At 40.3% G+C, this 26,340-nt stretch overlaps 12 protein-coding genes across 12 annotated transcripts; 8 read left to right on the forward strand and 4 right to left on the reverse strand.

The window, feature by feature from the left end:
* Window positions 1–793: 793 nt before the first annotated feature.
* EAF02_009740 (uncharacterized protein) lies at window positions 794–1,501 on the forward strand (the record flags this gene model as incomplete). Its single annotated transcript, XM_038905788.1, has 2 exons — window positions 794–1,105; window positions 1,166–1,501. 2 exons carry the CDS (start codon window positions 794–796, stop codon window positions 1,499–1,501), a joined length of 648 nt encoding a protein of 215 aa, XP_038754528.1.
* A 1,775-nt stretch (window positions 1,502–3,276) lies between these two features.
* On the forward strand, window positions 3,277–3,990 carry EAF02_009741 (uncharacterized protein; the record flags this gene model as incomplete). The annotated part of the gene is made up of 2 exons (XM_038905789.1): window positions 3,277–3,637; window positions 3,686–3,990. The coding sequence occupies 2 exons, from the start codon at window positions 3,277–3,279 to the stop codon at window positions 3,988–3,990; spliced, it is 666 nt and encodes a 221-aa protein (XP_038754529.1).
* Window positions 3,991–4,445: 455 nt separating this feature from the next.
* Window positions 4,446–4,871, forward strand: EAF02_009742 (uncharacterized protein; the record flags this gene model as incomplete). Its single annotated transcript, XM_038905790.1, has 1 exon — window positions 4,446–4,871. The coding sequence occupies one exon, from the start codon at window positions 4,446–4,448 to the stop codon at window positions 4,869–4,871; it is 426 nt and encodes a 141-aa protein (XP_038754530.1).
* A 2,160-nt stretch (window positions 4,872–7,031) lies between these two features.
* EAF02_009743 (uncharacterized protein) lies at window positions 7,032–7,908 on the forward strand (the record flags this gene model as incomplete). Its single annotated transcript, XM_038905791.1, has 2 exons — window positions 7,032–7,421; window positions 7,471–7,908. 2 exons carry the CDS (start codon window positions 7,032–7,034, stop codon window positions 7,906–7,908), a joined length of 828 nt encoding a protein of 275 aa, XP_038754531.1.
* A 23-nt stretch (window positions 7,909–7,931) lies between these two features.
* On the forward strand, window positions 7,932–8,940 carry EAF02_009744 (uncharacterized protein; the record flags this gene model as incomplete). Its single annotated transcript, XM_038905792.1, has 2 exons — window positions 7,932–8,003; window positions 8,053–8,940. The coding sequence occupies 2 exons, from the start codon at window positions 7,932–7,934 to the stop codon at window positions 8,938–8,940; spliced, it is 960 nt and encodes a 319-aa protein (XP_038754532.1).
* Window positions 8,941–8,954: 14 nt separating this feature from the next.
* On the forward strand, window positions 8,955–9,473 carry EAF02_009745 (uncharacterized protein; the record flags this gene model as incomplete). The annotated part of the gene is made up of 1 exon (XM_038905793.1): window positions 8,955–9,473. One exon carries the CDS (start codon window positions 8,955–8,957, stop codon window positions 9,471–9,473), a length of 519 nt encoding a protein of 172 aa, XP_038754533.1.
* A 2,495-nt stretch (window positions 9,474–11,968) lies between these two features.
* EAF02_009746 (uncharacterized protein) lies at window positions 11,969–12,359 on the forward strand (the record flags this gene model as incomplete). The annotated part of the gene is made up of 2 exons (XM_038905794.1): window positions 11,969–12,076; window positions 12,150–12,359. 2 exons carry the CDS (start codon window positions 11,969–11,971, stop codon window positions 12,357–12,359), a joined length of 318 nt encoding a protein of 105 aa, XP_038754534.1.
* An 805-nt stretch (window positions 12,360–13,164) lies between these two features.
* On the reverse strand, window positions 13,165–14,253 carry EAF02_009747 (uncharacterized protein; the record flags this gene model as incomplete). The annotated part of the gene is made up of 1 exon (XM_038905795.1): window positions 13,165–14,253. One exon carries the CDS (start codon window positions 14,251–14,253, stop codon window positions 13,165–13,167), a length of 1,089 nt encoding a protein of 362 aa, XP_038754535.1.
* A 939-nt stretch (window positions 14,254–15,192) lies between these two features.
* On the forward strand, window positions 15,193–16,833 carry EAF02_009748 (uncharacterized protein). The gene is made up of 4 exons (XM_038905796.1): window positions 15,193–15,395; window positions 15,673–15,864; window positions 16,257–16,406; window positions 16,508–16,833. Exons 1-4 carry the CDS (start codon window positions 15,317–15,319, stop codon window positions 16,594–16,596), a joined length of 510 nt encoding a protein of 169 aa, XP_038754536.1. The 5' UTR covers window positions 15,193–15,316; the 3' UTR covers window positions 16,597–16,833.
* Window positions 16,834–19,578: 2,745 nt separating this feature from the next.
* EAF02_009749 (uncharacterized protein) lies at window positions 19,579–21,298 on the reverse strand (the record flags this gene model as incomplete). The annotated part of the gene is made up of 3 exons (XM_038905797.1): window positions 19,579–20,354; window positions 20,423–20,532; window positions 21,120–21,298. The coding sequence occupies 3 exons, from the start codon at window positions 21,296–21,298 to the stop codon at window positions 19,579–19,581; spliced, it is 1,065 nt and encodes a 354-aa protein (XP_038754537.1).
* Window positions 21,299–22,639: 1,341 nt separating this feature from the next.
* Window positions 22,640–24,389, reverse strand: EAF02_009750 (uncharacterized protein; the record flags this gene model as incomplete). The annotated part of the gene is made up of 3 exons (XM_038905798.1): window positions 22,640–23,264; window positions 23,317–23,850; window positions 23,899–24,389. The coding sequence occupies 3 exons, from the start codon at window positions 24,387–24,389 to the stop codon at window positions 22,640–22,642; spliced, it is 1,650 nt and encodes a 549-aa protein (XP_038754538.1).
* Window positions 24,390–24,415: 26 nt separating this feature from the next.
* Window positions 24,416–25,348, reverse strand: EAF02_009751 (uncharacterized protein; the record flags this gene model as incomplete). The annotated part of the gene is made up of 4 exons (XM_038905799.1): window positions 24,416–24,426; window positions 24,573–24,626; window positions 24,951–25,004; window positions 25,144–25,348. 4 exons carry the CDS (start codon window positions 25,346–25,348, stop codon window positions 24,416–24,418), a joined length of 324 nt encoding a protein of 107 aa, XP_038754539.1.
* Window positions 25,349–26,340: the final 992 nt, after the last annotated feature.

Here is a 26,340-nt window from a genome sequence, read left to right on the forward strand (position 1 = left end):
CGCCAATTGTATTCTTCACCTGCTGTCACTTCATTGAAGCCCAAGACTCTGTTCGGCTCTCAACTTCTTTCTCGTAGGTAATCCGCGTCAGGTATTCCTCACTTCACGCGATGTAATTTCTGTGGGGCGGAGTTCATTGAGCACACTGATAATGTCCTCGTAGATACGCGTGAAGATCTCCACAGGGGAAAAGATGTACCTGCTTCGAAAGGCAAGTGCCTCTTCACACCTCTTTCCTTCTTTGGTCGTTCCAATATGCAGTGCATAATCATTGAGTGTGTGGCATGTGGTATGGATTCGCATCCGTCTCCACTGATACTGGCCATGAAAGTGGAGGGGCTGATTGGGTTTTCAAGACGCTAAACACAATGTCATGCTCGCTGTAATGGCATGGAAAGAAAGTGATACCGTGCCGACTGATATTATCGCTACAAAATACGTGAATGACACGAACCCCGATGGTGTTGTATTGCGACAAAGGCCTCTGTGTGCGTATCCAAGTAAGGCTGTATATGGTGGCACAGGTGATGTCAATGCGCCAGAAAACTGGAGTTGTAAGGCTGCATGATCCAGGGGATGGTACTTTCCTCGAGATGATTGATCGCAAGCTTGCAACTCGTGCACCGATGCGGAAAGAAATACTGACAATACTCGGTTTCTCATCGAACATTTTGTTCTCACCCATTGTTTTTTCTTTTTGTCAATTGGATCATTCCTCTGGATTATTCAAAAACAGGCTTATCATACGTCACATATCAATCTATTCCTAGTTCTATAGTTAAACATTACTACCATGCCTTATTGTCCGCTAAACGTTTCGGAACTCCCACTCAAAACTTTAGAGCCATCGCCTCATGTTGTTGACGTCAAGAAGTATGTGGGAAGTCGGCCAGACGTATATTTATCTCGAAAGACCATGGCGCCACTCGATGCGGTCGTCACTTTTCTTTGGTTAAAAGACCCTCGATATCTGCAACAATTTCTCAATCGCCGATGCTCATTATTTGTATGCCAAATTAAGAGGAATCATCCCGATGACGAGAAAGCCGCGTGGGAAATATCGATTGTGCGACAAAAGATGTCGGATTCCTTGCACACGGTAGAAGTAAGTTGGGCGAGACGACTTCATTGAGACATTAGTCATTTTGATAATTTGTGATTTCAGTTAAGAGCCGTCATATCCATAAGGATGGAGGATGAAGAATTGTTAGTTAGAACCGTCGAACTACACTACATCACAGACGGACATATCCTACGGTTCGAACATCACGATGAAAACTCATCCAGTTTATGGCAATTTCCCGGCATGTATGCTACTAGGCGGACTATCACAGCTACTCCAGCAAACTTGAGCCAATTAGAAACAGCGCTACTATTTTTCACGATGGTCCTCATAGAATTAGAGTGCGAAGTATTAGTCGATCCCCATATAGGTCTAAAAGATAAAGCCCCAGAGTATCATTTCGTTTCGATGGGAAATGGAAAAACCCCAAGGATTTGATCATTTGTCCACGATTACGTAGTAGGAGATGTCCTACTCTGATAGAGTATTATCAGTGGGAATATAATAGAAGTATAGAGGCGACGAAGAAAACTCTCAAAATCTTCGATGTATAATTGCTACCTCTATGGCGTCGTTGCATTTGCCAAGCGCCGGCTACTAGAGTTGCTATAGATTTGATGGAGACCGACATTGTGAAAATGAAGATGAAAGACTCCTCCCTGCATGGTTTAACAAGTTTGAGGTGATTATCAGGGAAAAAATTGGAGAATTTGTCGTTGTGGTTGCTCGTCTGCTTCGGATTGCGAAGAAAGGGGGTACAGGACATGCTGTCAAGCCCATCCTTGTGTGCACATTTCGTATGTTAGATACTCTTCTGGATACAGACTTCATAAACTTGGAATGCCGAATTTTGAGTTACGATTAGACCTTCGAAATGTTATCAGCGGGGTAAATAATATTATTTCTGCTTATGCTTCTCTTCAAACTGGGGAGGTTCTACAAATAAATCCAAAAATGAGTAGATACCGAGAATAAATTTGGGATGATTATTGCGACTCATAAATTTACTTTACACAAGTGTTAGATATTTCAAATTTCAATGCTCTTCAATCATCATAACCGCTCTGCTCTCACCTTCTCTACCAAACATTATTACCTTGAGATCCCTGATCAGCACTTCCAGGTATTCATGAGCACACAAATTCTATCAACATAGATTAACACATACAAAGCTACCGCAACTAGCTTAGTGAGCCTCAACTCACGCCTTCATAATCATTGGCACTCTCAACCCGTTATCTCATCCTCATGATCAGCGATATTGAATCATTTTATTGTCAAATTTTTCGAAAGTCATTTTACTCAAATTTTAATAATTATGGAGCTAAGACTCCCAAGTTAAATGTAAAGTGTATAGATAAAGATCTAAAATTTATCAGGTCGGAAAAAAAATGATCCAGCCATGAAGAGGGGACGCAATTTGGTATGTGTTTATCAGAAACTAGCCACTAGTTGTGGTACGATCTCAAGCAAGCGATATCTTTATTCGTGGATTTATGTTATTCTGAGAAATCAGTCTACTAGTGGAATTTTCCTTGGGGAACTGGAAGATATTCTTCAGATTTCAAGCAAGATGGGGTATTTGGTTGCCGTCTATCTTTACTCCATCTGTTCTGAATTTTTCTTCATCTATCTCTAACATAAACACTAATCTTGCCCTAACTTTCATCACCATTTCAAATCTTATGAATGTCGCTTTTTGATACTTGCCATGGAATTGGATATTAAGTCATCATTCTCCGAGCTCACTTGAGCATTGAGTTGTGTTTCTTCCAAATATTTATGAGGAGCCAATTACCACTGTGCCAAACGAGTTGAGCAGCCGAAGGATGATTGTTCCTTTCTCAAGTGATTATTTCACAATAAGTTCTGTCTACCCTGTATCAGCTCTCTCTACTTTCTCAAGCATGCATGAATTATCAGTGAATATCCAGACAACCTCGAATCCAAGGCCTCTGTGTCAACATGCGAGTCAGATATTTGGAGTCATGTTTTCGAATCATTGCTAGATCCATGGATCATGATTCATTCCAAATTTTGCGTCGGAATAGTCAAAAATGTTGTTTTTGGAACACTCAAATGATAATGCCGACAATTTTAACACAGTCATGGATGCTGGGAAATTTTCACTCAAGGGTTCAGAATGCCCAACTCTTGGTATGATGCTTTTTTCTTCTGTCAACATCAATCTTCACTGTCAACCTTAATATAACATGTCATCAAAGCCAAATCAAATAAGGAAGAAACCAGTCTTGAAACATTCACTTCTTGTTCCTGAGAAAAAGACTGACAATCGATACGAGCCTATGCAAATCAAAGGGTTGCAAGATGTTGAGGATTACAACGCTTTCAAAGAACGTCGATATCAAGAGTACAGAAGAACAGGTGGAACTGCAAGCAAGGAACAATTTGAACGCAGTAGAAAGCAACGTTCTCGTGTTAAACCGCCTGTTCCTTTATTTGGGCAACCTCCCCCTCAGGAGCCGAAGATAAACAAGCAAACTTCCGCTTATGGGTCATCGATGAATTCGCCAGCCGGAGCACAAACCTCACAGAAGACGTTTATCACAGGCAGTATGTACTTCCCAATTTCTCTCATTTATTCGTACTGATATCAACTAGTATCCCCTCATCCCGCTTTTACTCAGCCCGGATCATTCCACTCTGGTTCTCAAGATAATACCTGGGGAAAAGCGGAGAGTGACTTGCTGATTTCGCAAATTGCTTCGTGGGATGACAATGGAGAGCCCTGGAAATTTTCAGAGGAGGAAGATCATAACTCAATTGAAGGCGCTGATATAATAGATGGTCATGAAAAATGGCAAAGAGACATAGAGAAAAACGGCTCTAGTGTCAAACCGGGCACGAAAAATGTAGAATGGAGTTATTCTTCAAGAGGATGGGAAGAGACTAGGAATAGAAGATAACCGAAAGCTGTTAAATTAGAAAAAGTCAAGCCAAATGAAGGAAATGAGGATATGGCTTCCAGGCTACTAGTAATTGCTCCTGATTACTTAGTCTTTGGTCGATATACGATGTGCTTGGTAGATTCGAGAACTAGTCAAATGGAACGCGTGACTTTGTAAGATAATGTGTCATTGTATGAATAATCGTGAATGTCATATCTACAAAAAATATATTCATATGACAATACCCAGAATTTTAATGCAGTCATGGGTGCTGGGAAAGTTTTACTTAAGCGTTCCAAATCCCCCAGCTCTTGCATTTTATTCTTCTTCCTTTCATTATCAACATCCACAAATCAATACCATAACTTTCTAAGAACATCAAAACAATACACTATGTCAAACCAAAATAACAGCAACGATGAGAACAAAGCTCAGGACGAAAATTTTCTACCATTCGTCTCCCAGGTGAAGATATGCAACAATCCTTTAGAAGGATTGCAGGCGAAGCTCGGGAGTTGGGGCAACATCCTGATAGATGTCTTGCACATGCACCACGTAACGTTTGGGGAAAATCAGCAAAGCACTTTCATGTGCCCAGTGATCCTCAAGCAGATGGTAGCACGAGTGGCTTTGATCTTACCTTCAATCCACGATATGGAAATGGCACAAGTGGTATTTCACTCACATTTATCTCATGGAACATTACTGATATCAAGTTAGTTGGTGGTCAGAACACCTCTTCCGCTCGGCAAGCATCTAGTGGCTCTGGTGCTGGAACATCCAGTGGTAATGCATCACGTCAGTCAAACCCAGGAGCTCAACGTGATAATTCTAGCTGGAACAACGCCAGTACGCATGGCCAGAACACCCGAACAGGTACATGGAATGGTCGTAATTAACCCGGCGGAGTAAATTTCTCGAGGAATGGTACGGGTGGGTGTCATTATGGCGAGAGATTGGGACTGGTTTTGGCGGAAATGGAGATGGAGATGGAGCAAAGGAACTGGAAGGATGGAAATAAAAATATGGTATCGTATCCGGGGGGTGGTAATCGGTTTGGCCACATACAACTTGTTGATATGTGATGGATTTAGTAGATTCGACAATTAGTTGAATTGAATGCGTGACTTTACAAAATAGTGTGTTGTTATATGATTAATTGTGCACTTCATATCTACAAATGACTCCTCTATTAATTTGAGAAGGTCTGAGTCTCTCGCTTCAACTTACCACGCCACAAAATCTCAACTCCAGCAGCCCTCCTCCCACCCTCTTTACTTCTTGGCACTCTAGCTTCGCCCCCCTACTCCCTCACCCCCTCCCTTGACTTATCTCCCCCATCTAGCATCATTACCAAGCTGTGTGTTCCTCAAGCAAATCCCATAGCCCCCGCTAATAACACCAAAGTTCCCAACTCCACAAAAACAACCTTCACCCATTCACCCATTCACCCCCAAAACTCCAAAATACACCCGCTGCCGCCAATCGCGAAACAATTCCGAACTTATATACCGCCGAATTATCTTTAAAAGCAGCTATAAGCTCGTAGAGATTTATTAAGATGAGGAGAAAGGCTGTTGATGTTAGGGAGGATTGTTTGAAAAGGGGCGGAGGGCGGGGTATGAAATTGAAAACCAAGAGACAAGGAATAAGTGAAGAAATCTTAAAAATTAATCGTACAGCCTCAGGACTATTGATACTGAACTCTTTCATAGTGTTTGAGGGATCGATCATATCAATAATACGAGTGGCGATTGTGACGGTGGTTATGATGGTTAAGACCCATCCCGTGGTGAAAGTTTCATTTTGAGAGGAGATGAGTGAGTGATTGACAAGAAGGCACTGGGTTTTCTTTGCGGTACTTTCAAAGAAAGGAGCGAAAGAAAAATGTTGTGGGTGACAGATGAGATTTATCTATTACCTCGCCAAAGGTGCAGAAAAAACCGTTGAGTGAGATATCGGGGATGTTAGTATTGATTTGTGCAATATATTAGGTAGACACTTGTATTGGTTGAACTGGGAGATCATTATAGAAATCACTTGTTTGATTCAGTATTTCCTTGTTATATCGTGAGATGCGTAACCATTTCTTTGTACATGTAGTCACGGAACATGCAGCCACGGAACATATAGTCACGGAACATGTAGTCACGGAACATGTAGTCACGGAACCTACGAAGAACGCGAAACAACCTCACCTATCTAGGATACCAACTGATATCGATTGTTCAAAGTTGATATCAAAAACAGCACTAACCTCAAAATGGAAATTGGAATAACCAAAGCTACTCAAGATCCCCATTGCTCAATCACCCTTAGACTATAGAATCCATAAGTTTCAAGCGGAAACATCGGAGTTGGACATGTGTGCTGAGTGTTAGGGGATGTTGATGGCATACAATTACACCATGATCATGATATTGTCTGTCTTGGGCCTGATCTTAACCAGATCTTCGGAAGCTCTAACCGCGTCAAATTCAAACCACATCAAGTTAGCAATCCATCCTCGATACCTCACGGGATGTGATGACTAATCAACTCTATTTGCATTACAGCCAAGAAATTTCGCATTCCTTTCCTCTGACAGGTTATCAACAGAAATACCTAAGTGAAGACAAGATTGTGAGTCTAACTTTCAGATCATATATACTCGATCTGTCAATCTTTGAGGCAATCATATAGTGTTGTTTGATATAATAAATTAACTATATTGACGTTCAATAATTTTTGGAGTTAAGCTCTTCATGATGCCTATCTGCTCTTCTTTCTTCTCTCTTTCTTTACAAGTTCTTTTGTCTTGTGTCTTTCAGTTGATTTCCTTTGTCAAAAGTTTTGAGCAATTTGTTCCTTTGACAGAACTGTGCAAAGACTCAATCATCCACATGAAACACAGGATGGATACACTCAATATCCGGTCACTTATCAAAATACTAGATAGCACTTCTCGATATCGAACTTGCTCAAAGTCATGTCAAACCGACGTGGTGGGAAATCATCTTCCTCTTCTCGTAGACCTGTAGCTTCTAAACGGGAGCCTGACACGGTACTCAAAGAGAAATATGGCCCTTTCCCGGGACAGCCAAACGATAGGACACAGCGGATTAACGCCAATCGTGCCGCACATTACAAGAGACGGAGTTGGGAAAGTCGATGCGAGTACATTACGAAGAGAACAGCAACAGAGGAATGCGTCTTATAACTTCACAGCAAAGCAATTGCTTGATTTGGATGCGAATATAACATCGACAAGATCTTTGAAAGCAAGCGATTTGAACATTCCATTACTCCCCTGCTTTGTAAGAGACCGATGGAAAACAAATGACGAGCCGCATGCTCTTGGTCAATTAGGACCCGGGAAGTGGTTTGCCAAAAATGATGTTGTGTGGGAATTATTACAACCAACTCTTCAACTTGCCTCAATGTTGTTAATAAACATTCAGAATGACTTGGTAAATTTACTTAAACCCGATTTCGAATTATCTAATAAATGATATATAGTATGATACTTTATTGTGTGGCACACGAATCCCAATCGATCCTGAAAGAATTCCTGAAAATCTACCAGAGCACGCCACACCAAAATTCGTAAAGGCGCTTTTTTCTACCAAGCCGAGAGGATTAAATCCAGATAATCCAGCTCTCCAGAAGAGCAAGAAGATGCTCTTACATGCACTGTCAAGTTTTGTTTTCTTTAAATTCATAGACGTTTCCGAGACGATTTCTTTCAATGGCTGTACCAAGTGTGGATTGCAGAGAATTCCAGATGGTCCACCACTTCTTCACTGTCATATTATTTTAAATCACACCAACCTCGAGCCTTTACTACGACCTGACATCACAGCTTCTGAAAAGCTGGCATATCAATGGAGAGTGGCCGTCACACTCACTCATGAATGGCAAGCGATACCTCCTCTATACTTTGATTACATATTCTAATGCCCGTCTTTAGTTTTCATGCAATGTTCAATATAAGCGACTTTATTCGGGCAAGAAAACATAAAACTCTGTCAACTTGGAACTTGGGCTCGGAGGTAAGTCACTGGGACATCTCAAGGATTCCCTCATTGCTAATTAGCCAAGCCATATTATGAGAATCACTCGATTCAAGAGTGCGGCTTTTTGATGGAGCAGGTTGCTCTCGGTGGTGTTACTCGTGGGGAGCGGAATCCAAAGGGCTCTTTGTACCCTACAATCGCTCTTTTCTGGACCGAGTGGCCAACGGTTTATTGGGCGAGCTATACGTCTAACTTTATGTTAAAAACACCCGCTCTCAATCCTCGATACAATTTTTACCCGATACCAGTAACTCATTTTGAAGACGTTCACCAGATGACTTTCTGGCTTCATACTGTCAGGGCATTTGGCACTAAGATGCTTGGCCTTAGATCCAATAAGGTGAGGATGCAGGTTACTCAACTTCCGCATTTCCCTGAAACCTATGTACTATGTGCGGATGATGGCGAAGTTGAACACTTTGAGTGGAAAGCTAGGCATTTAACTTTAAAATCAAAGCAGGATATGAGTCCAGATGAAAGACGAGCTTGCAAAGCTGGGGATGATTTAATTAAAAGAGCAGAATTGAATGAAGAGTTTTTCATCGAAAGCTCAGAACAATCCAAACAAGTGAAGGCTATTGTCGATTTCAATAAAAGTCTGAAGGACAGACTTAAAGCTATTACTTCGGAAAACTATTCTATTCCAGAACAGGAAATAAGACAGCTAGATCCGTTGGAGATCATCAAGACATCCATGCAGACTCAATATAATATGCTTATGGGTGCTACAATGGCTCATCGTGCAGCGGTTAACACTTATTTTCAAATGGCGATTTCTGGAGATGCTCCCATCGAGATTAAAGATCATTTATTGCTGTTCAACCAAGGATTTAGAGGATTTGCCAGACAGATCGCTCACGAATACTGGACGGATGAGTTATCTCAAGATTATGAAGATATAGATGAAAGCTAGAATTTTTGCGACAAATGTTATATTCGCCTGCCGATGCAAGAAACGAAAAATATGCAATGGAATATGAGGAATTTGGAGAGATTACAATCATCATGAACGCCTACGACCAATTCCATACTGAACCTGAGTTTATGAAACAGGTGATTTCTCAAGGGGTGGAAGTCTTGGAAACTCGATGGAAAAGTTCCCGGTATTGCAGGACTTGCGCGAATATTATAAAGTTGGCTACAAGTATATTAACTGGAGAGACTGCAGACGCATTCGATACGATTAATAAGATCGAAGCTAAGATACAAACACTGATATTTCTGTTGAATGGGGAAGACAACAAGCGTTGCGAATCGTGGACATCGACACTGGATGATATGATTAAGAGGATGAGAAAGATTTCATCAGACTTGTTTGGTAAGGTTATGGCCACAAAGGATATTGAGGTGGATGAATATGATCCTATGGATGAGGATGATATATCAACGGATAATGATATGGACGATACTGATGAAGTGGATCTCATTCCCGGTCAGCCTGCTTGATATTATGTCATCTACAGAGAGATCAAAGGATTCTGTACATGAGATGCTTTCTAGACTCCAAATATCTCATAAAATTTTCGACAGCTCGATATGTAGATAATTGAAAATTAGCGGTGATATATCTCAGGATGCAGAGTTATATCATGCTCAAGGTGCACTCTTAGTAATTCAGATATTAAAGTGAATAACTACCTCAATCATGTAACGCTGCGGCTAACGAACACGTCAATGATACCTAGGAGATGTGATAGATTGAATTTTAAAGTCAATCTAATCCATATCTATTTCCGAATTTTAAGTTGACTTGACTGGGATAATGACAACTCTTTTCTATTCCTCAGCTCAATGATAATCAGAATGCTCAAGATACAAACCAAAACACCTTTGCTTTCTCCTTTGTCATTTTTTAATTATCTCATAATAACTGAATCATACGCCCATGATGACTGCCGTCTCAATAATTCTGATGCGAGCACTCAACGCCGGGAAAAATCAATTTGGGGGGGTTTTTTCAACTCACAATCTAGCTACAAGTATCTCCCTGGATAAATCATAGGACAATCGGATCAACACCCATCATACTTCACAAATTATCATATTCACTTGTAGATAAATCCCAAATCCCCAATAACCATGTCACCATCTCACTCTATTTTTTCCATCCATTCGACATAAATCTTAAAGTGATGATATCACATTAACACTTTACCGACCCACCTCGGTAATTTTACCAAATTGGTTTAGCTTAGACGGAGCGAGTGATTTATAAGTTAGTCTGAAGTTGGATGATGGATGTTTTGTTTACATGTCAGAGAGTGTTTTTATACAGAGGTGTGTTAAATACGATATGTTGTGGATTGAGTGTATAATCGTTTTTCTTTGTGGTTTGTGATGGTTTATTTATTTATTCGTCTATTTATTTATACATAGTGTACGGCTGTGATATCTGAGGTATGAGTATGGATTGACTAAGCTGTTTGGAATTGTAGAGTTTTTGTGAGTTGGTTATGAGCAGGATGGTTCGAGGATGGGTGTTTGGATAATGATACAGTTAGGTAAATAGGTTATGGGGGTGCGGGAATATATGTTGGTATGGTGCTCTGGGATGGAATAAAAGGTTCTTTTTTAAGAAAGATGAGTTGGGGAATATGAGAAAGGGGTAGATGGAGGATGAGAGAGGTTATTGGCGGCCTGTGAGATTGTGAGAGTATGGAAAGCCATGGAAGGGATACTGGTAAAAAGTTTCAAATGACATGATATTTGCGAGAGTCAAGAAGCCGTCGTGGTGGGGAGGGGGTAATTTGGTAGATGTTAATGGGGGAGTTCAAAAGGAGGTTTCAAAGATAAAGAAGATCTATTGAGGATGAAGGTAATCTTACAATGACAGGACGGGGTAATTTTTAACGGTAAAAGATATTTTCCCAACAAGGAAGTTGTAGTAATAATGAAGCTGGCAAGTTGAATTTCAAAGGAACTCAAAATAGGTATCTAGAGAAAAATAAACGAAAATCCTATCCATAAAGAGACAACAAGTTGAATACAAATGAAATCCAACCATCACACAGACTATCCCCACGAGAATCCATCCTCGCAGTATCAATATCATCATGGGATATTCCCGATCTCCATAATCAAAAAGCGGTAATCACCAAGTCGAGTAGAAAACCAGCTGGACAGACCATTCTCCTCCACATACACATACACATCAAGAACGAGAAATGAAAGATCGAGAAACCCCGATCCAGACCCTCCCCAAAATACAAAAAAGAACAAATGACATCCCAAATCTCCTGATCCCTTCCATATTTCCCCACATGTCTCAAAAATTCCACACCGATCAATCAATCAATCAATCAATCCAGAAAAAGCGATATGATCAACTTACCCGAGCCGTTGGTACCCTTTATTTTCCCCATACATTTGAAATGTAAATGCAACCCCTCTCCCAAAATCAAGGATATCGAATCTTTCATATTCTAGAATCCCATCATGCACATTTCTGCGCGCTCAATTTTCATATAGATCGTGTCCACATTCCGTAGCATTCCTCGCCTGCGCGAAATAGAAACACTTCCTCATCTGACCCGAAAGAAAAATATCACTCTCGGTTTTCGCCGCGGAATGTGGGACAAACATGTGTTGTATCTGCGTCTGGCTGGGTCGGTCTGGGTCTGGTGTTTTTGGGAGATGCAATGCGAAAGTTGGGTGGTTGTGTCGATGGGATGGTAGGAGTGGAATGTGTAGGATTTTGGGGCAAGGGAGAATGAACCGATGAGAAGAGTTTTGATGAGAAAGAAGGAAAAGGACAGAAAAGAAGATACATATATATATATATATATGTATCCCTCCTTCCTTCGCATCATTTAAACAAAAATCACATCATTCAGATAGAATTAGATTAATTCTCATACAAGATCATATATACTATTCAATAGTATCCAACTCCCCAACTCCCCAAACCAAAGTTCCAATCCCAAAAAAGAATATCAATAAAAATGCACTTCTCAACCCAAGCCCTCCTCACCACCACCCTCCTCAGCACCCTCGTTCTCTCCATCCCCCAAGGACCACCTATGAACGGCGGCGGCGGCGTCCAAGGAAATGTAAGATCTTACTTATCCCCCTCTCCTCCTTCCTTTCCACCCCCTCCTCTCTCCCTCCTTCTAACCCCCCCAGTGCAACTTCTTCTGCTGCGAACGCAACCTCGGCACCGGCGGCACCCTCTGCAAAAACAACACCGCAATCCCGCATCCATATTCCGACGATTGCTCCACGATGCCGATTGGAAATAAGCCGAATGGTGATGGGAAGGCGACGCCGGTCTGCTGTGCGAATCCTAATTGTGTGGGGCAGCCCGGGTGGTGGACGCCCATTACGAATGTTTAGGTTTGGGAGGGGGGTGGAGGTAAGGGGGGGAGAGGGGGGGAATTGAGATTGAGATGGAGATTTATATTGGAGGTGGGAAAGCAAGGCCAGGGAAAGAAACAGTAGCGATGTTCTTCTGGAATCCAATCACAATGTCGCATGTAATGAATACACGAAGTGTGCGAGGGAATTACGAGATCATCAACCCTCCACATCTTACCATGCCATCGTATCACAGGGCATACCACCGGGCCGGGATAACACAAACAATTCAACGATTTATCTCAAGGGATGTTCAAACATTTTTATTCTATCGTTTGTTTATTTATTTTTTGTTTTTTGTTTCGATTTGAAAGTCTCATTATCAATGTTGTTGTGTTGATGTTATTTTATTCAAGCGAAAGTTTCGTTATTTTGACTTGTTGTAGCGAATTAGTTGGTTAGTTCGTTAGTTAGTTAGTTTAGGAAATATAGTATAGTATACAGAGTGATACAATACAATAAAATACAATTAGTACAATCATTCATGCTATTTGGGATTACTAGGGGAAAAGGGACGTATGATGTGATGGGATGTGTGTTTATGTAAATTTTTGAATGTGGATGATCCAGAGGCCAGAGATTTTGAAGAGATGATACATCAGACTTATACTGTAAATATTCCAGAACTAGAAGTAGTGATATTTCACAGAACACATACTATTCCTCCTCTCATATGTGATTCCAATCGCTCAATCAATAACTCATAAACAAAGTACTGCAACAGTTCCCGAAACCAAAGTCTTCCAAATAATCGCAAAAGCCCACGCTTGATCAACCACCTCCCTCAAAGTTTACCCTTTCTCCCATCCTCTGATAACTTCAAAATATACTTCATATTCTCCTTCTGCACACTCTCCCACAACCCAGTCTTTCCTCCTGATTCCTTTCTCAAATTTTCCTCCTGTCTCCTAAAGAAATCCTCCGCGCTTCTCATTCTTCCCGGGTGAATCTCATCCAACAACTTATAATCTCTCTCCAACACTTCATCTCTAAACTGCATCCACCAACCCGTGAAATTTCTTCTAAAACTCATTGTTGCCTTATCCTTTGGATCCGCATTAAATCCCGCTGGCGTGTCAGCCAGTGCTCCCCATCTTTGAAAATACGCATCGAATTCGGTATCGATATATTGCGCCGGATGACCCGTGACCTTCTCAAACGCCGTGGCCATCTCAGAGTATGGGATATTGGCAATGGCGACAAGGAGATCCATACCATTACTACGCTCTGGATGATCGAATAACCATCGAACATAGGGTCCGCAATCTTCCAAACTCACGTGAGGTACTGCGCCATCTCCCAATGGAACTCTCCATGTTACAATACCATTCTCTACACTAGGTGTCATGACTGTAAGTTCCGAAATGGCCATTTCGATATACGGACCCGTGGTAAACAATGCGGCTCCCATTCCGTTGGGGTTACTTTGATTTTGCCACAAGATCCATTCACCGATTCTTCCTTTCCCATCATAATGACCAACATGATATTTTTCCTGCCATCCACCTTTCTTCAAGCCATAGTCAAGATTTCCATAGACGAAGAATTTAATGCCCTCCTGAATAGCAATTTCATAAGAACGAATGGCCCAAAACATTTCGGTTTTTTCTCCCGTGTTGAATCCATCAATGTTAACAAATGCTCCATCGCAACCTTTGTAACCGGCACGCAGAATCTCTTCATCGGCAAAGGTACCTTCGAAGAGTTCTACATTTCCAAAAGCGAGAAGTTGTTGAGCTCGAGTGGATGTGGTGTCGCGGGTAAGAACTCGCACTTGATACTTTTTATCGGCAACGAGAGATTTGATGACAGGAATGCCTTGAGCACCTGTACCACCAATGATGAAGATTTTTGAAGTTTGATGAGATGACATTGTGTTTGAGGATTGAGTTGTGTAGAAGGTTTGCTTGAGGGGAGAGCAGAAGAGAAGTGTGATATTTTTGAGTATTGATTTTGATATATTCAGTGCCAGCTGTGACTTTATAGATAAGTCCAGATAACCTTACTGTTGTATTGAAATATAACTAACTAGGTATTGATCTGATTGATGCTTTCCATGAAGTCAAAAAATGTTTACTAAACATCTTGGTCAACATGATTACTCATTTTGCATATGGTTGGTTCAGTAATCATTAATTGAGGTTATTCAAAGACGGAGGATAATGACGCCAAATAAAAAGAATAGTAATCAAATAACTCATTATCAAAATGATTGAATATCAACTTAGACATATATAACTGATTGACCAGAACCACAGTATTTCTCAAGAAAACCCTCCGTACAGTATCGCTCGAAAAACCCTCCGTACAATAAACATAAAACATAGATGTCACTGAAAGATTGTAAGAGCTCTAGGCTCCGAGCCATGTCCACTCCATTCAGAGGTTTCCTCGTCTTATCGCTACGTCGAATTTTGCGACGGTTAGACTAAGAGTGTGTCCGCTCCATCTTTCGCGCATGATGCCAGAGTAGAGGAATATCGAGAGAATGGCGGGGCAATACCTCATATAAGATCTGTATGATTGAAATACAAATGGAATGAAATCTGTATGTAACATATATGAAATCTGTATGAAAGGGGACGGATCCATTGACTATTAGAATTGACATTCAATCGAAATCATTCACTCATCTCTGGTGAAATGGAAGAAAAGAAGTTTCACACAAATCTCACCAAAATCCAATCTTTCACCGAATGACCCTCATTTCCACTACTAATCAAATCACGTGATTATACCGCACCCCGCGTGATGATTTCCCCAATAATTCTCGAGCTGTTAAAACACTCAACGAGATCGAATATCAAATTGATAATTCTCAATCCTTCAAACTTCCAAAAGAACAACACATTGGATTCTAGACTCTTTTTGAAGAAAAGCTACATACTTACACATTTGCACTTCTATTCTATCAACAACTCTACACGCAACTCAAAATGGCATCTTCAATTGTCGACCGCAAATTGGATCTTCTCTATTTGATCTATTTCTGCTTGCACATCCCGGTTTTGTTCTGTAAGTTATGATTCTTCTTTTCTGGAAAGTACGAGGTAGTTTTGAAGGATTGTACCTTGGAGATATCTTTTCATCTACTATTTCTTCCCCAATCCTTCAATTCTTAAACTAGTATTCGAATATAGAAGAGTCTTCTCATCATCTTCCTCCTCTGCTCTTCTTTCCTCCTCTCCTCTCTTTCCCTTTTCCCCCTTCAATCTACCACCTCCCCTCTACCACCTCCCCTCAGGTCTCCCATTCTCAAACCTACAAACTAACCTCTCCTCTTGCCCTCTAGTAATGGATCTCCAATCTCTCTACCCCGCCTCCCTCACCCCAGCATTCTTGACCGCCATCAAAAACTCCCACATCGCCAATTACAACGATTTATTCTTCGTTTCACCACCCATCTATTTCAATCTATTTGTTTGGTTGGAATGTTTGATTCATTTACCAGTTAGTTTTTGGGCTATTGGAGGATTGTTGAGAGGTATGTTTTTTGTTTTCTATTTTTGTGTGTGCTTTGCATTGGGTGGTTGTGATGGCTGGGTTTGGTGAGATAGTAGGAAAAGAGAAATTTGGGATGCTCAAGACAAACCTGCTACTATGTGGTATTGCTGTCTATTTACATAAGTGTGTAACAAAGATATTTGTGCGTCATCAGAGTAATTAGGCCAATTTTTCTTCTGCTGTTTTAAATGTTCAAAATTTGGACATTCGAATGTCTAGTTTCTTTCCTCTTATCTTCTATCCACAACCGACATACCAACATTGTCTTCCCTTCCTTTTCTCCTCTCTTTTTCCTTTCCATTTTCCTACGTCTACTCTCCTCTTCTTCCCCGCTCCGAACCCGCTCTCACAACACTAACCCTCTCCCTCTAGATTCTCCCCGCATCCCTCTAATCCTTCTTCCATACGCCCTCGAAACTTTCCTCACCACCCTCGTCTGCATGCATGAATACGCTTACTGGCCCATTCCACGCTATCAAAAGGTTGATTTGACTAAACTTTATGGTCCTTATATTCTGTTGTGTAAGTATCCTCTTCTTCTATAAACATGGAATAGATGAGATCCGACCCCCCCCCCCCTCCCTTCAACAAATAATAATAGAATAAAAATTAACTCTATACAGCAATCGTAATGGCCATCGATATGTTCGTCCGTCTTTGGCGTATCGTTTCCGCTTCCACCGCCGCAAAGAAAGGAAAGAAGAACATCTAAACATCTTTTCTTCTCGGGGTCTCAACCATCAATCTTGCAGCCAACCAACCTTCCAGCAATTCAACAAAAGTAACTTCATTTCCCATTTCACCGAAAACAGCGCATGATACCCCAAAAGAACAGTTTTTCAAAGCGAATTGGTTATGAAGATTTTTAGTCTAGGATCAACTACCCTCAACCAGGTTAGGTTGAATCAGTTTATTTCAGATCAGATTACATAGTATTCTAGAATTCTGAATATAAGAATATACATACATACACAGACGTGCATCAGATCAAATTGTATGATCATAACATATTGATCGTCATCGATAGATTGATTTTGTGAGCTCAATACACATGTGAAGTTCATTATGAGTAATCGAATCAACCCATTCATTCTATCCCATCATCCTTCCAAATCCCGAATCCCATTCAACCTCATCCCAAATGATCCAGTCCAATTCAACCTGCAGTTGCCCTTCATTCCTATTTAGCTGTTTACCTCCTCCCCCGCGCTCATTCTAACTTTCTAATTTCAACCCCTCGGATCTCTATACATATAGACCCGTGGGCTCCTCAAACCTTCCGATTTCCTCTTCTTGACCCCTCATTTCTCCCATCTAATCTTCATTTACATCTCTACATCACCTCTCAACATCATATCTCCAAAACACCCCTCCACCAGATCCTCCTCTCCACTAAACCCCTAATATCAAAAATCACAACATCACCACGTTTACATCACTCAATCACTCAATACTTAGGTAACCCAAACAAAGCTAAAGCCCATCCTCACTCATAAATCCTCATCTTAAATACTTCAAGTCCACTAAATCCCTCAAGTCCCTCAAATCCCATTAAATCCTTTCCCTCCACCCCCCCACCCCCCTCTCCCTTTCAAAAAGACCCTCTCATTATTAAATTTTCTTTCTACTCTCTTTCTACTCTACCACTCAAACTAATATCCACCTAGAACATAAAACAGAGGATCTTATTGCTCGTATCACTAGTGTTATATGGATATATATATAGTAGTAAGCTATCAGGAAACAATCCCTGATACTGTGCCTTTTGGACAGATTGCGTGTGTGGCGTAGTGGTAAAGCTTACAACTCCTATTGTGTCCGCTTACGTAACAACTAGTGTATCTCTGGATCTGAGTTTATTTTATAGATTTCTTTTAGATGCGATTATAATCTCCCTTCTTACTCCCTTCGTTTCTTTTCAATAACAGATTAGATAAATAATAACAATCATAGAATTACAAAATAATTTTCATTTTAAGATCAAATTGTAAAATTACGCTCCAAGACTCATTACTAGAACGAATACAATATTAGGACTAACTTTACAGATTATCTACTTCTCAAAACCGATTACTGATTTATTTTATTTTAATATGATTTTTATTTATATTATTCTGCTTAAGATTAGTATATATTATAAATATGTATATATAGAACTTAAACTATCATCTACTATATTATATTTTATTATTATACTTATATTTCAATCTTGTTTCATCTAAATTCTTTTTAATTATACTCATTTATACTCTATATCACCTATTATTTATATTGCATCTCATATATTATTCATATCACATTCTACTCATATTCATTCCGCTCTCAGCCCTCTATCCTATTCTATATAACTCAAATCCCACCCAAATCCTATCTATCTCCCATCTATCACTCACTATATTCATACTCCCTCTCCTTCTTTTTTACCAGATCAACTCTTCCTAATCCCAATTCAAATACTATTCAATCTCTCAATTCGAATAATACCTATATTATAATTTTATCTTATATCTTATATATTATACTATATATTTCATTATATATCTTATTTATAGTTATATCTATATCTATACCTATACCTATACCTATACCTATCCTCATATTCACATCCCCCTTCCCCCTTATATCAAATTAGCTCTTTTAATACCAACTAAAATATCAATCCAAATACCAACTCAGAACCCCAGCCCTCCTCTCATTGCTAAAGTCCAATTCTCAAACCCCTATCCTATCCTATCCCACCCAACCACTCTCACCCCCTCTCACCACCAAATCACCCAGACCCCCTCTCACCACCCCAATAAACCAAAAAAAAAACTCAACAACCAATCCATCATCTATTCTATTTCCCTCCATACTCCACTCTACTCCATAACCTTCTCATTTTATAACTTCTAATCCAATTTATTCCATTATCATATACACACTCTCCCCCTCTCTCTTTCTCAACACTCTATTCCACTCTACTCCATCTTCTAAACCCAACCCCTCGAGCACAGCGAGCCACAATGGTTTGGGGGCTTGCCCCCATCAACGATCGCATATTATAACTCTGTATAAAAAAGTAAGATCTGTTGATATCTATCTAGATATTTAAATCTAATATTTAGGAATAGAGATAAAGATAAAGATAAAAAATAAAAAATAAAAATAAAAATAAAAATAAAATAAAATAAAAATAAAAATAAAATAAAATAAAAAATAAAAATAAAAATAAAAATAAAAATAAAAATAAAAATAAAAATAAAAATAAAATAAAAATAAAAATAAAATAAAAATAAAAATAAAATAAAAATAAAAATAAAATAAAATAAAACTAAAAATAAAAGTAGAAAAAGGTTTAGAGTTAGAATTAGATTTATAGTTAAAATAGATTAAGATATATAGAAAGATAATAGTAGAATATTACAGAATAATAGTATTATAGTATACTAATCAAACAAACACTCTTATTCCTAATTAAAAAAGGAAAAGAAATAATTTATTAATTTCCCTTCCTTTTTCTTCCCTTCCCTTTCCTTTCCAATCCCCATTAAAACTCTTCTCTCATTCGGACTCCTACTTCCTCATACATACATCAACAATCAAGTCTATAACCCACAACTTCTATTCTCAGATAAATCACAACATAGTGTGAAACAAATAAACTCCACCCAATCCATCCCATCAAGCGCTCTCTCCATCCCTTCCCTTCCCCCTAACCCCCCTCCCCAAACCCCAAATTCCTAATCTCTCTTCCCATCCCCCCTCCCACTCCCACCCCCACAAACCCCCATCCATTCCCCACCGCTCCACCACCACCTCCTCCAAACCCACCCCCCTTAACCCCATACCCCAACGGCGTCGCACCTCCCAAACCCTTACTATTCGCGCCTCCCAACCCCCCCACCCTCGCCAACCTTCCACTCCACCCCCTCATCCTCCTCGGAACCTCCCACCCTACCATCCAAGCCCCCATCACCGTAGCTCCTGCTCCAAACGCTACAATGACATATCCGATCGTCATCCAATTCACATGACCCCCTAGCCCATTCCATTCTACCTTTCCATTTTCTCTCGGGAGTAATGGGGTTGGAAACCAACGAATACTTAATTTGAGAGGTAACTCATCTCCAATGATAAGTTTTTTAGTAAGAGCGGCTGGACCCGTGATGTGACTTAAAGGACTCGTACTATATGCTACTCCACTATCGACTACACCCGAATCATGTTTTTGAAGATGATGTTTTGGGACGCTATGAAGAAGTACATTTAGGTGAGTGGAGATATGAAGGTGGGAGAGTTGTAATGTTCCTGAGAGAGCGAAGGTGAGAGGAATATATTCTTGTTTATAATTTGGATAGCTGTTCATGTGATGAACAGTGGGTGCGGGTCGAGAAGGAATTCGACAGGAGAGAGGTGCATCGGAATGAATATAAAATTCGAGAAGATGAAAGAAAGGATCTGTTATCAAAGGAATTGTACAATTGAGTTCTGTATTTGAGGAATTAGTCAGTATGTGATCCATGTTCTAATAAAACGAAATGAGAATTAAAATATACCTTCTTCAACTCCATATTTTAGTTCCAATGGTCTTCCCGTTTCATTACATATCGGAAATGGTATGTATTTCAAAGAATTATCTTCTAGTTGAACATGTTCTCCTGTATCGCTAATTGAGAAGTTAGCTTTTATTTCTTAAATTCTCATCCTCAATCTTTTGCTTTCTCTTCATGCAAAATTCCTCAAAAAGCTCTTGAGATCCATATATTTGAATCTACTCATAATCCATTCGGTATTTCGACCGTAGTCTTCGGCACACACATAATTCGTATTCGCGCACATTTCGGAGCCGCATCCTCACCCTCGCATATCCATCAATACCTTCCTCTCCTCTCTCCACTCTCTAAATCTCTCATCTGCTCTTCCTATTTTCTCATATCCTCTGCTTCTCTTCATGGGGGCAAGCCCCCAAACCCCCAAGCTCGCTGCGCTCGAATGTCGATCATATATCCTACTTTCCTTCTCTTTTTCTCCTTTCCCCTTTCCATCTCTCCAATACCCATTCTAATATAACATTCTGCAAATCGCGTGCGTTCGTATCGCTGCAACTGTATGTGTGCCGAAGACTTCCCTCCTCTTCCCTTTTCTTTACCACTCAAATTTCCAATCCTCCTCGCACAAACCCTCCACCTTCCCCTTCTTTCCTCCCTCTCCCCAAGAACCCAAATCATACAAAAGAAGAAAAACAAAACTTACACATCCCTCTCCATACACTCGACCTCAATCCCCGCCCCAAAATGATAACTCGGCAAAGGCAACCTCTCCTCATCCTTCTCCACCCCTTCCAATCCTTTATCTCCCCTCTCCGTCTCCAGCGCAAAACACACCCCCTCCCAAATCCCCATCCCAATCGCCAACCAATTAACCACGCGCATATTTATTATTCTTTCTCGTTATTTCCTTTCCTCCTCTCGTTTCGTCTTTCTTTCTTTCTTTCTTTCGTTCGTTTTTTCGATGTTTCTTCCCTCTTCCCTTTTCCTTATCTCTCCCTTTATAAAAACTTTGCAATCCCGCAATCTCGCAATCCAGTAACCTCGTCGCCTCAACTAATCCCGTATCTCAACCCGTATTCTTTGCTCTTTGCTCTTTGCTCTTTGCGCTTTGCGTTTCCCTTCCAATTCCAATCTCAAGTCCACTCTCAAGTCCACTCTCAATCCCAATCCCTTCAATCTCAACTCCCCCCGTTCAATATTAAATCGAATTCCTTACTCGTCGCCCGTTCTTATTCTCGTCGCCCGTTCTTATTCTTGTCGCCCGTTCTTATTCTCGTCGCCCGTTCTTATTCTCGTAGCTCGTTCTTATTCTTATTCTCGTTCTCGTTCTTATCCTTATTCTCGTTCTCGTACCCGTCGCGATCCCAATCCCAATCGCAATCCCTTCCTTTCCCTCAATTCCCTTCCCTCAAATCCCAAATCCCTTCAAATACCCTCTCACGTCCTCAGAATTCCCTATCCTTTCCTTCCCTCCTCTTCCCAATCAAATCAAATCAACTCAAAGTCAACCCAAATTCAACCCAACCCAAATCAAATTCAACCCAACCCAACTCAAACCCCACAAATACAAACACAAACACAAAAACAATTCCTCTTCAACCACTCAACCAATCAACCAATCAATCACTATCGCACCAGAAAGTCCCAATCGCTATTATCATAAAAATTGATTAATTCCCTCGAAATCACAACCGGCCGCAATGACGATGACAATGACAATGGCGATGATCTAATCTGATCTGAACCAAATTGAACGAAATGATCAGAACTGAACACTTTGCATCATCAAAAAAGTTAAGCTCTCCAATTAATCCGCATCCTCCATTACTGATTAGGCATGGGTTGTCATGCAGGAGGTAAAATAAAGTTTACGCTAGCGGCCGCTGTCATCTTTGAGATTCAACTCAACCCACCTTTTTCCAGGATGGGATGAGAAGAATGTTCATTCATTTATTACCAAAGTCACCGGGAAATTTAATACTTCAAAAATGATTGATATTCATATTCATTCATTTCATAACCGTATCATATCTTTAACTAATCAACCATCATTCATTCATTCATATTCATTCAAATATCCAGATGCAAATTCATCTCCTCATCCTATTTTTTATTTCCCCCCATTTTACTATATCGAGAAAATCCTTTGCCTTTCCATCTTTATTTCACGATTACCACATCATGATTATCCCATAGCCTTTCCCCATCACTTCCGGTTCTCATTTAGATGTTAGACTTCTTCTTGAAAGCAGCAATCAATCCTCCAGTACTGCTATCATGCTCTCCAACGTTACCACTAACATCCAACTCGGCTTGAATCTTCTTAGCCAAGCTCTTACCCAACTCAACACCCCATTGATCGAAACTGTTGATGTTCCAGACAGCTCCCTCAGTGAATGTAAGATGTTCGTAGTAAACAATCAAAGCACCAAGAGTACCTGGGGTAATCTTTTGGGCGAGGATTGATGTGGTTGGTCTGTTACCCAAGAATGTCTTGTGCTTGTATAATTCAGCTGGGGTGTTCTCAGCCTTGAGTTCATCTTCTCCTTTTCCAATCATGAGAGCTTCAGCTTGAGCGAAGAAGTTTGATGCCAACATCTTTTGGTGCTTGTTGTTATCGATTGGGTTATGTGATTCAGCGGCCATGATGAAGTCGGTTGGGATCAACTTAGTACCTTGGTGTACAAGTTGGAAGAAAGAGTGTTGAGCGTTTGTAGCTGGTTCACCAAAGAGAATTGGACCAGTTGTGTACTTGACAATCTTTCCATCACGAGAGACAGCCTTACCGTTAGATTCCATAGAAAGTTGTTGAAGGTAAGCTGGGAATCTGTGGAGGTATTGATCGAAACTGTGTTTCAATTAGCCATATGCAAGAGGAGCTTAGATGGATAAAAACTTACGGAGAAACCAAATGAGTTTGAGCACCAAAGAAATCAGAATACCAAACACTCAAGAGACCAGCAATAACCGGAATGTTCTCCTCGAGTGGAGTGTTCTTGAAGTGCATATCCATAGCATGTGCTCCAGATAACAACTCGTGGAAATTCTTGAATCCAATGTGAATAGCAACACTCAAACCAATTGCACTCCAAACACTGTATCTACCTCCGACCCAACTTTCGAAACCAAACATGTTCTTAGCATCAATACCAAACTTGGTAACTTCGGCTTCGTTGGTAGAGAGAGCAACAAAGTGTTTAGCAATGTCACCCTTTCCATCAGTCTTCTTCAAGAACCATTCCTTTGCGGAGTTGGCATTGGTGACAGTCTCTGCAGTAGTAAAAGTCTTGGAAGCAACCAAGAAAAGAGTAGTTTCTGGATCAGAATCTCTCAATGCCTCAGCCATGTGTGTACCATCAATGTTAGAAACGAAGTGAAGGGTTTGTTCTCTAGCACCATAGTACTTGAGAGCTTCAGTAACCATAACTGGACCACTATAATCGAATTAGCTATGGACGCACTGGGTATGCCACCAAACTTACAGATCAGAACCACCAATACCAATGTTGATAATGGTAGTCAAAGGCTTTCCAGTGTAACCCTTCCACTCTCCACTTCTAATTTGTTCCGAGAATTCTTCCATGTGCTTCAATTCCTTGTTGACACCTGGCATAACATCCTTTCCATCCACGTTGATTGGATCACTGGTCACATTTCTCAATGCAACGTGAAGAACAGCACGATCTTCAGTGAAGTTGATCTTCTCACCCGCAAACATCTCATCGCGCAATTTCTCCAATCCAGCTTCTTTTGCAACAGCCACCAATGCCTTGATTGTATCTTCATTGATCAAATTCTTGGAGAAATCAAAGAGAATCTCCGAGTTGTCGGCAGTGTTCTTGAAGGTTTTGGAAAATTTCTCGAATCGTTGAGGGTCGTTTTTGAATTCATCCTTGAGGACAAAGTTACGGCCGACATTGTCATGATGAGATTGGAGAGCACTCCATGCTTTGAGTTCGGTTGCTTGAGGCATTTTATTTGAGTTGTTGATTATCAGGTTTAGGGGGGAACTATGGAGAATAAAGTTAGAATGGAGGTAAGAATTTTAGATGATGATGAATGATGAGTGATGGGTATTGACAATCTTCAAAAAGTTCTTGTAGATATATCTCCAAATGACGAGTTCAACAGCAAGAGAGAAAAGAGAAACGCATACCTTTATATTCCCTCTTTAGCAATAAATTCTCCGAAAGGTCTGCAAATAGAATGGCTTTGATATCTTGTCAGTTGAGAGCTTCTTAAGATAGATTGGATAATCCAGAAGAAATGGAGATGGAGATGGAAGAATATGTATTTAGTTTAGAATAGGAGTAGACGGAAGGAATAATATCAACGGAATCTCTCTCTCTCTCTGTCTTTCGACTCTGGAAACTTCGGGTCGGTCGAATGTTGTGTAGGTGGGGTGAGGTGGGTGAGGTGGGTGAGGTGGGTGGGGTGGGTGGGGTGGGGTTAAAGCAGTGACACAACACCATTCAATCATTCATCCAGATTGAATGAATTCTTGGGAGGTTGAGAGGAGAGAATATCAACATACCTCTCTTCACTTGATAGAGATTCAATGTGTACAGTACAGATATTAGATATGTGTCTGTTTGTATATATGTTTGTATATAAGTGAGTATGTACTCGTAAGTATATAAATATGAGATCCCAAAAAAGAGGGAAAAAAGGAGGGTTCATGCAAGCTCTTCTTCTATACGGACTCGGAACAACAAGCAGCAACAAACAAATCAAATCCAATAAATGGCTTATGACGTCCATGTCCATGTCATGTGCATACCAATCCACCCTAGGAAATCCATATCCATAATCCATAATCATTCCCCCCAACCACTCAATTACGACCAATAGCCAAGTCGAGACACTCACGCTAATGGTTGGATAAATAAGAAGTGAGAAGGAGATGCAGCGGAGTGAGAGACCTGAGTACATTTTGATTGATTGATTGATTGATTGATTGATCTGTTTCATCCATTTACTCCTCAGGGCAATCTATCATCTAACTTTTACAATCAATCTACTCTGTATAAAATCAGATAGCTACTCATCCCATCACATCCCCTCCCCTCCCCTCCCCTCCCCTCCCTCCCTTCATCCTCTCTTTTCCTCCCTCCTCTCCTCTCTCTCCCCATCCCCAAACAACCTCACAACCAACCTCCAGTAAAACCAATCCCTCCTAAATCCTTCGCTTCGTACCCTTCGTACCCTTCACACCCATTAAACAAAATCCCAACTCCTGTCCACTCCAGTTCACTCCAGTCTAGACCTCTCTCTCTCGGTGAATCCCAAAAAAAGCATAGAACATCAATCCCAAACCCAAAAAATAAAATCCGAAAGAGATCGGATACCGAGGCCGATTTGAATCATTTGGCCAAAACCCCAAAAATAGAGTTCTGCCTGAGCTAAAAACGTATTTAAAATTTAGTAGTGTATATCTATATATATATAAAAATATTCAATTCAATACACAACCCTAAAGGAATTTATGAAATAAAAAGAAAAGTAATTAAATTATTAATTAGAATCCAAGAAATCGATTGATATATTTCTTTTTGAATTATCTCAAAAATTGAAATTTATTAGAAGATTGGGTGGAAGAGGCCTCTAGATTGACTATTTAGTTGTGCATGTAAGCATATTGATCTCCACATAGTATTATATGAGGGGATCAATATGCCTGTCTATGGTTCATCTAATCTAGCCCGTTTAGGGAGCCGTATTACTAATCACTACACATGCTTAGCACCGGTAACTTCTATTCCTTTTAACACTCCCCCATAAGAATTACCACCTTTGATCTCCCTAATCTTCCATACCTCTATTATCTCAATCCTAGCATGTTTTTGAACCTTTCGAATACTACTCTTGCTAAGGGTTTAATCATCCTATCTGCTATTATATCCAATATATTGATGTAACTAATT

This window comes from Botrytis sinoallii (genome assembly GCF_014898435.1).
Source record: "Botrytis sinoallii strain Bc 23 chromosome Unknown BSIN_021, whole genome shotgun sequence".
Lineage (NCBI taxonomy): Eukaryota > Fungi > Ascomycota > Leotiomycetes > Helotiales > Sclerotiniaceae > Botrytis > Botrytis sinoallii.

Excerpts from the sequence above, each read along its gene's own strand:
- EAF02_009748 (XM_038905796.1), top strand. The coding sequence starts at position 15,317 with ATGGCATCTTCAATTGTCGACCGCAAATTGGATCTTCTCTATTTGATC. Across the intron at positions 15,865-16,256 it reads TATTGGAGGATTGTTGAGAG|ATTCTCCCCGCATCCCTCTA; the intron begins GTATGTTTTTTG and ends CTCTCCCTCTAG. Across the intron at positions 16,407-16,507 it reads TGGTCCTTATATTCTGTTGT|CAATCGTAATGGCCATCGAT; the intron begins GTAAGTATCCTC and ends AACTCTATACAG.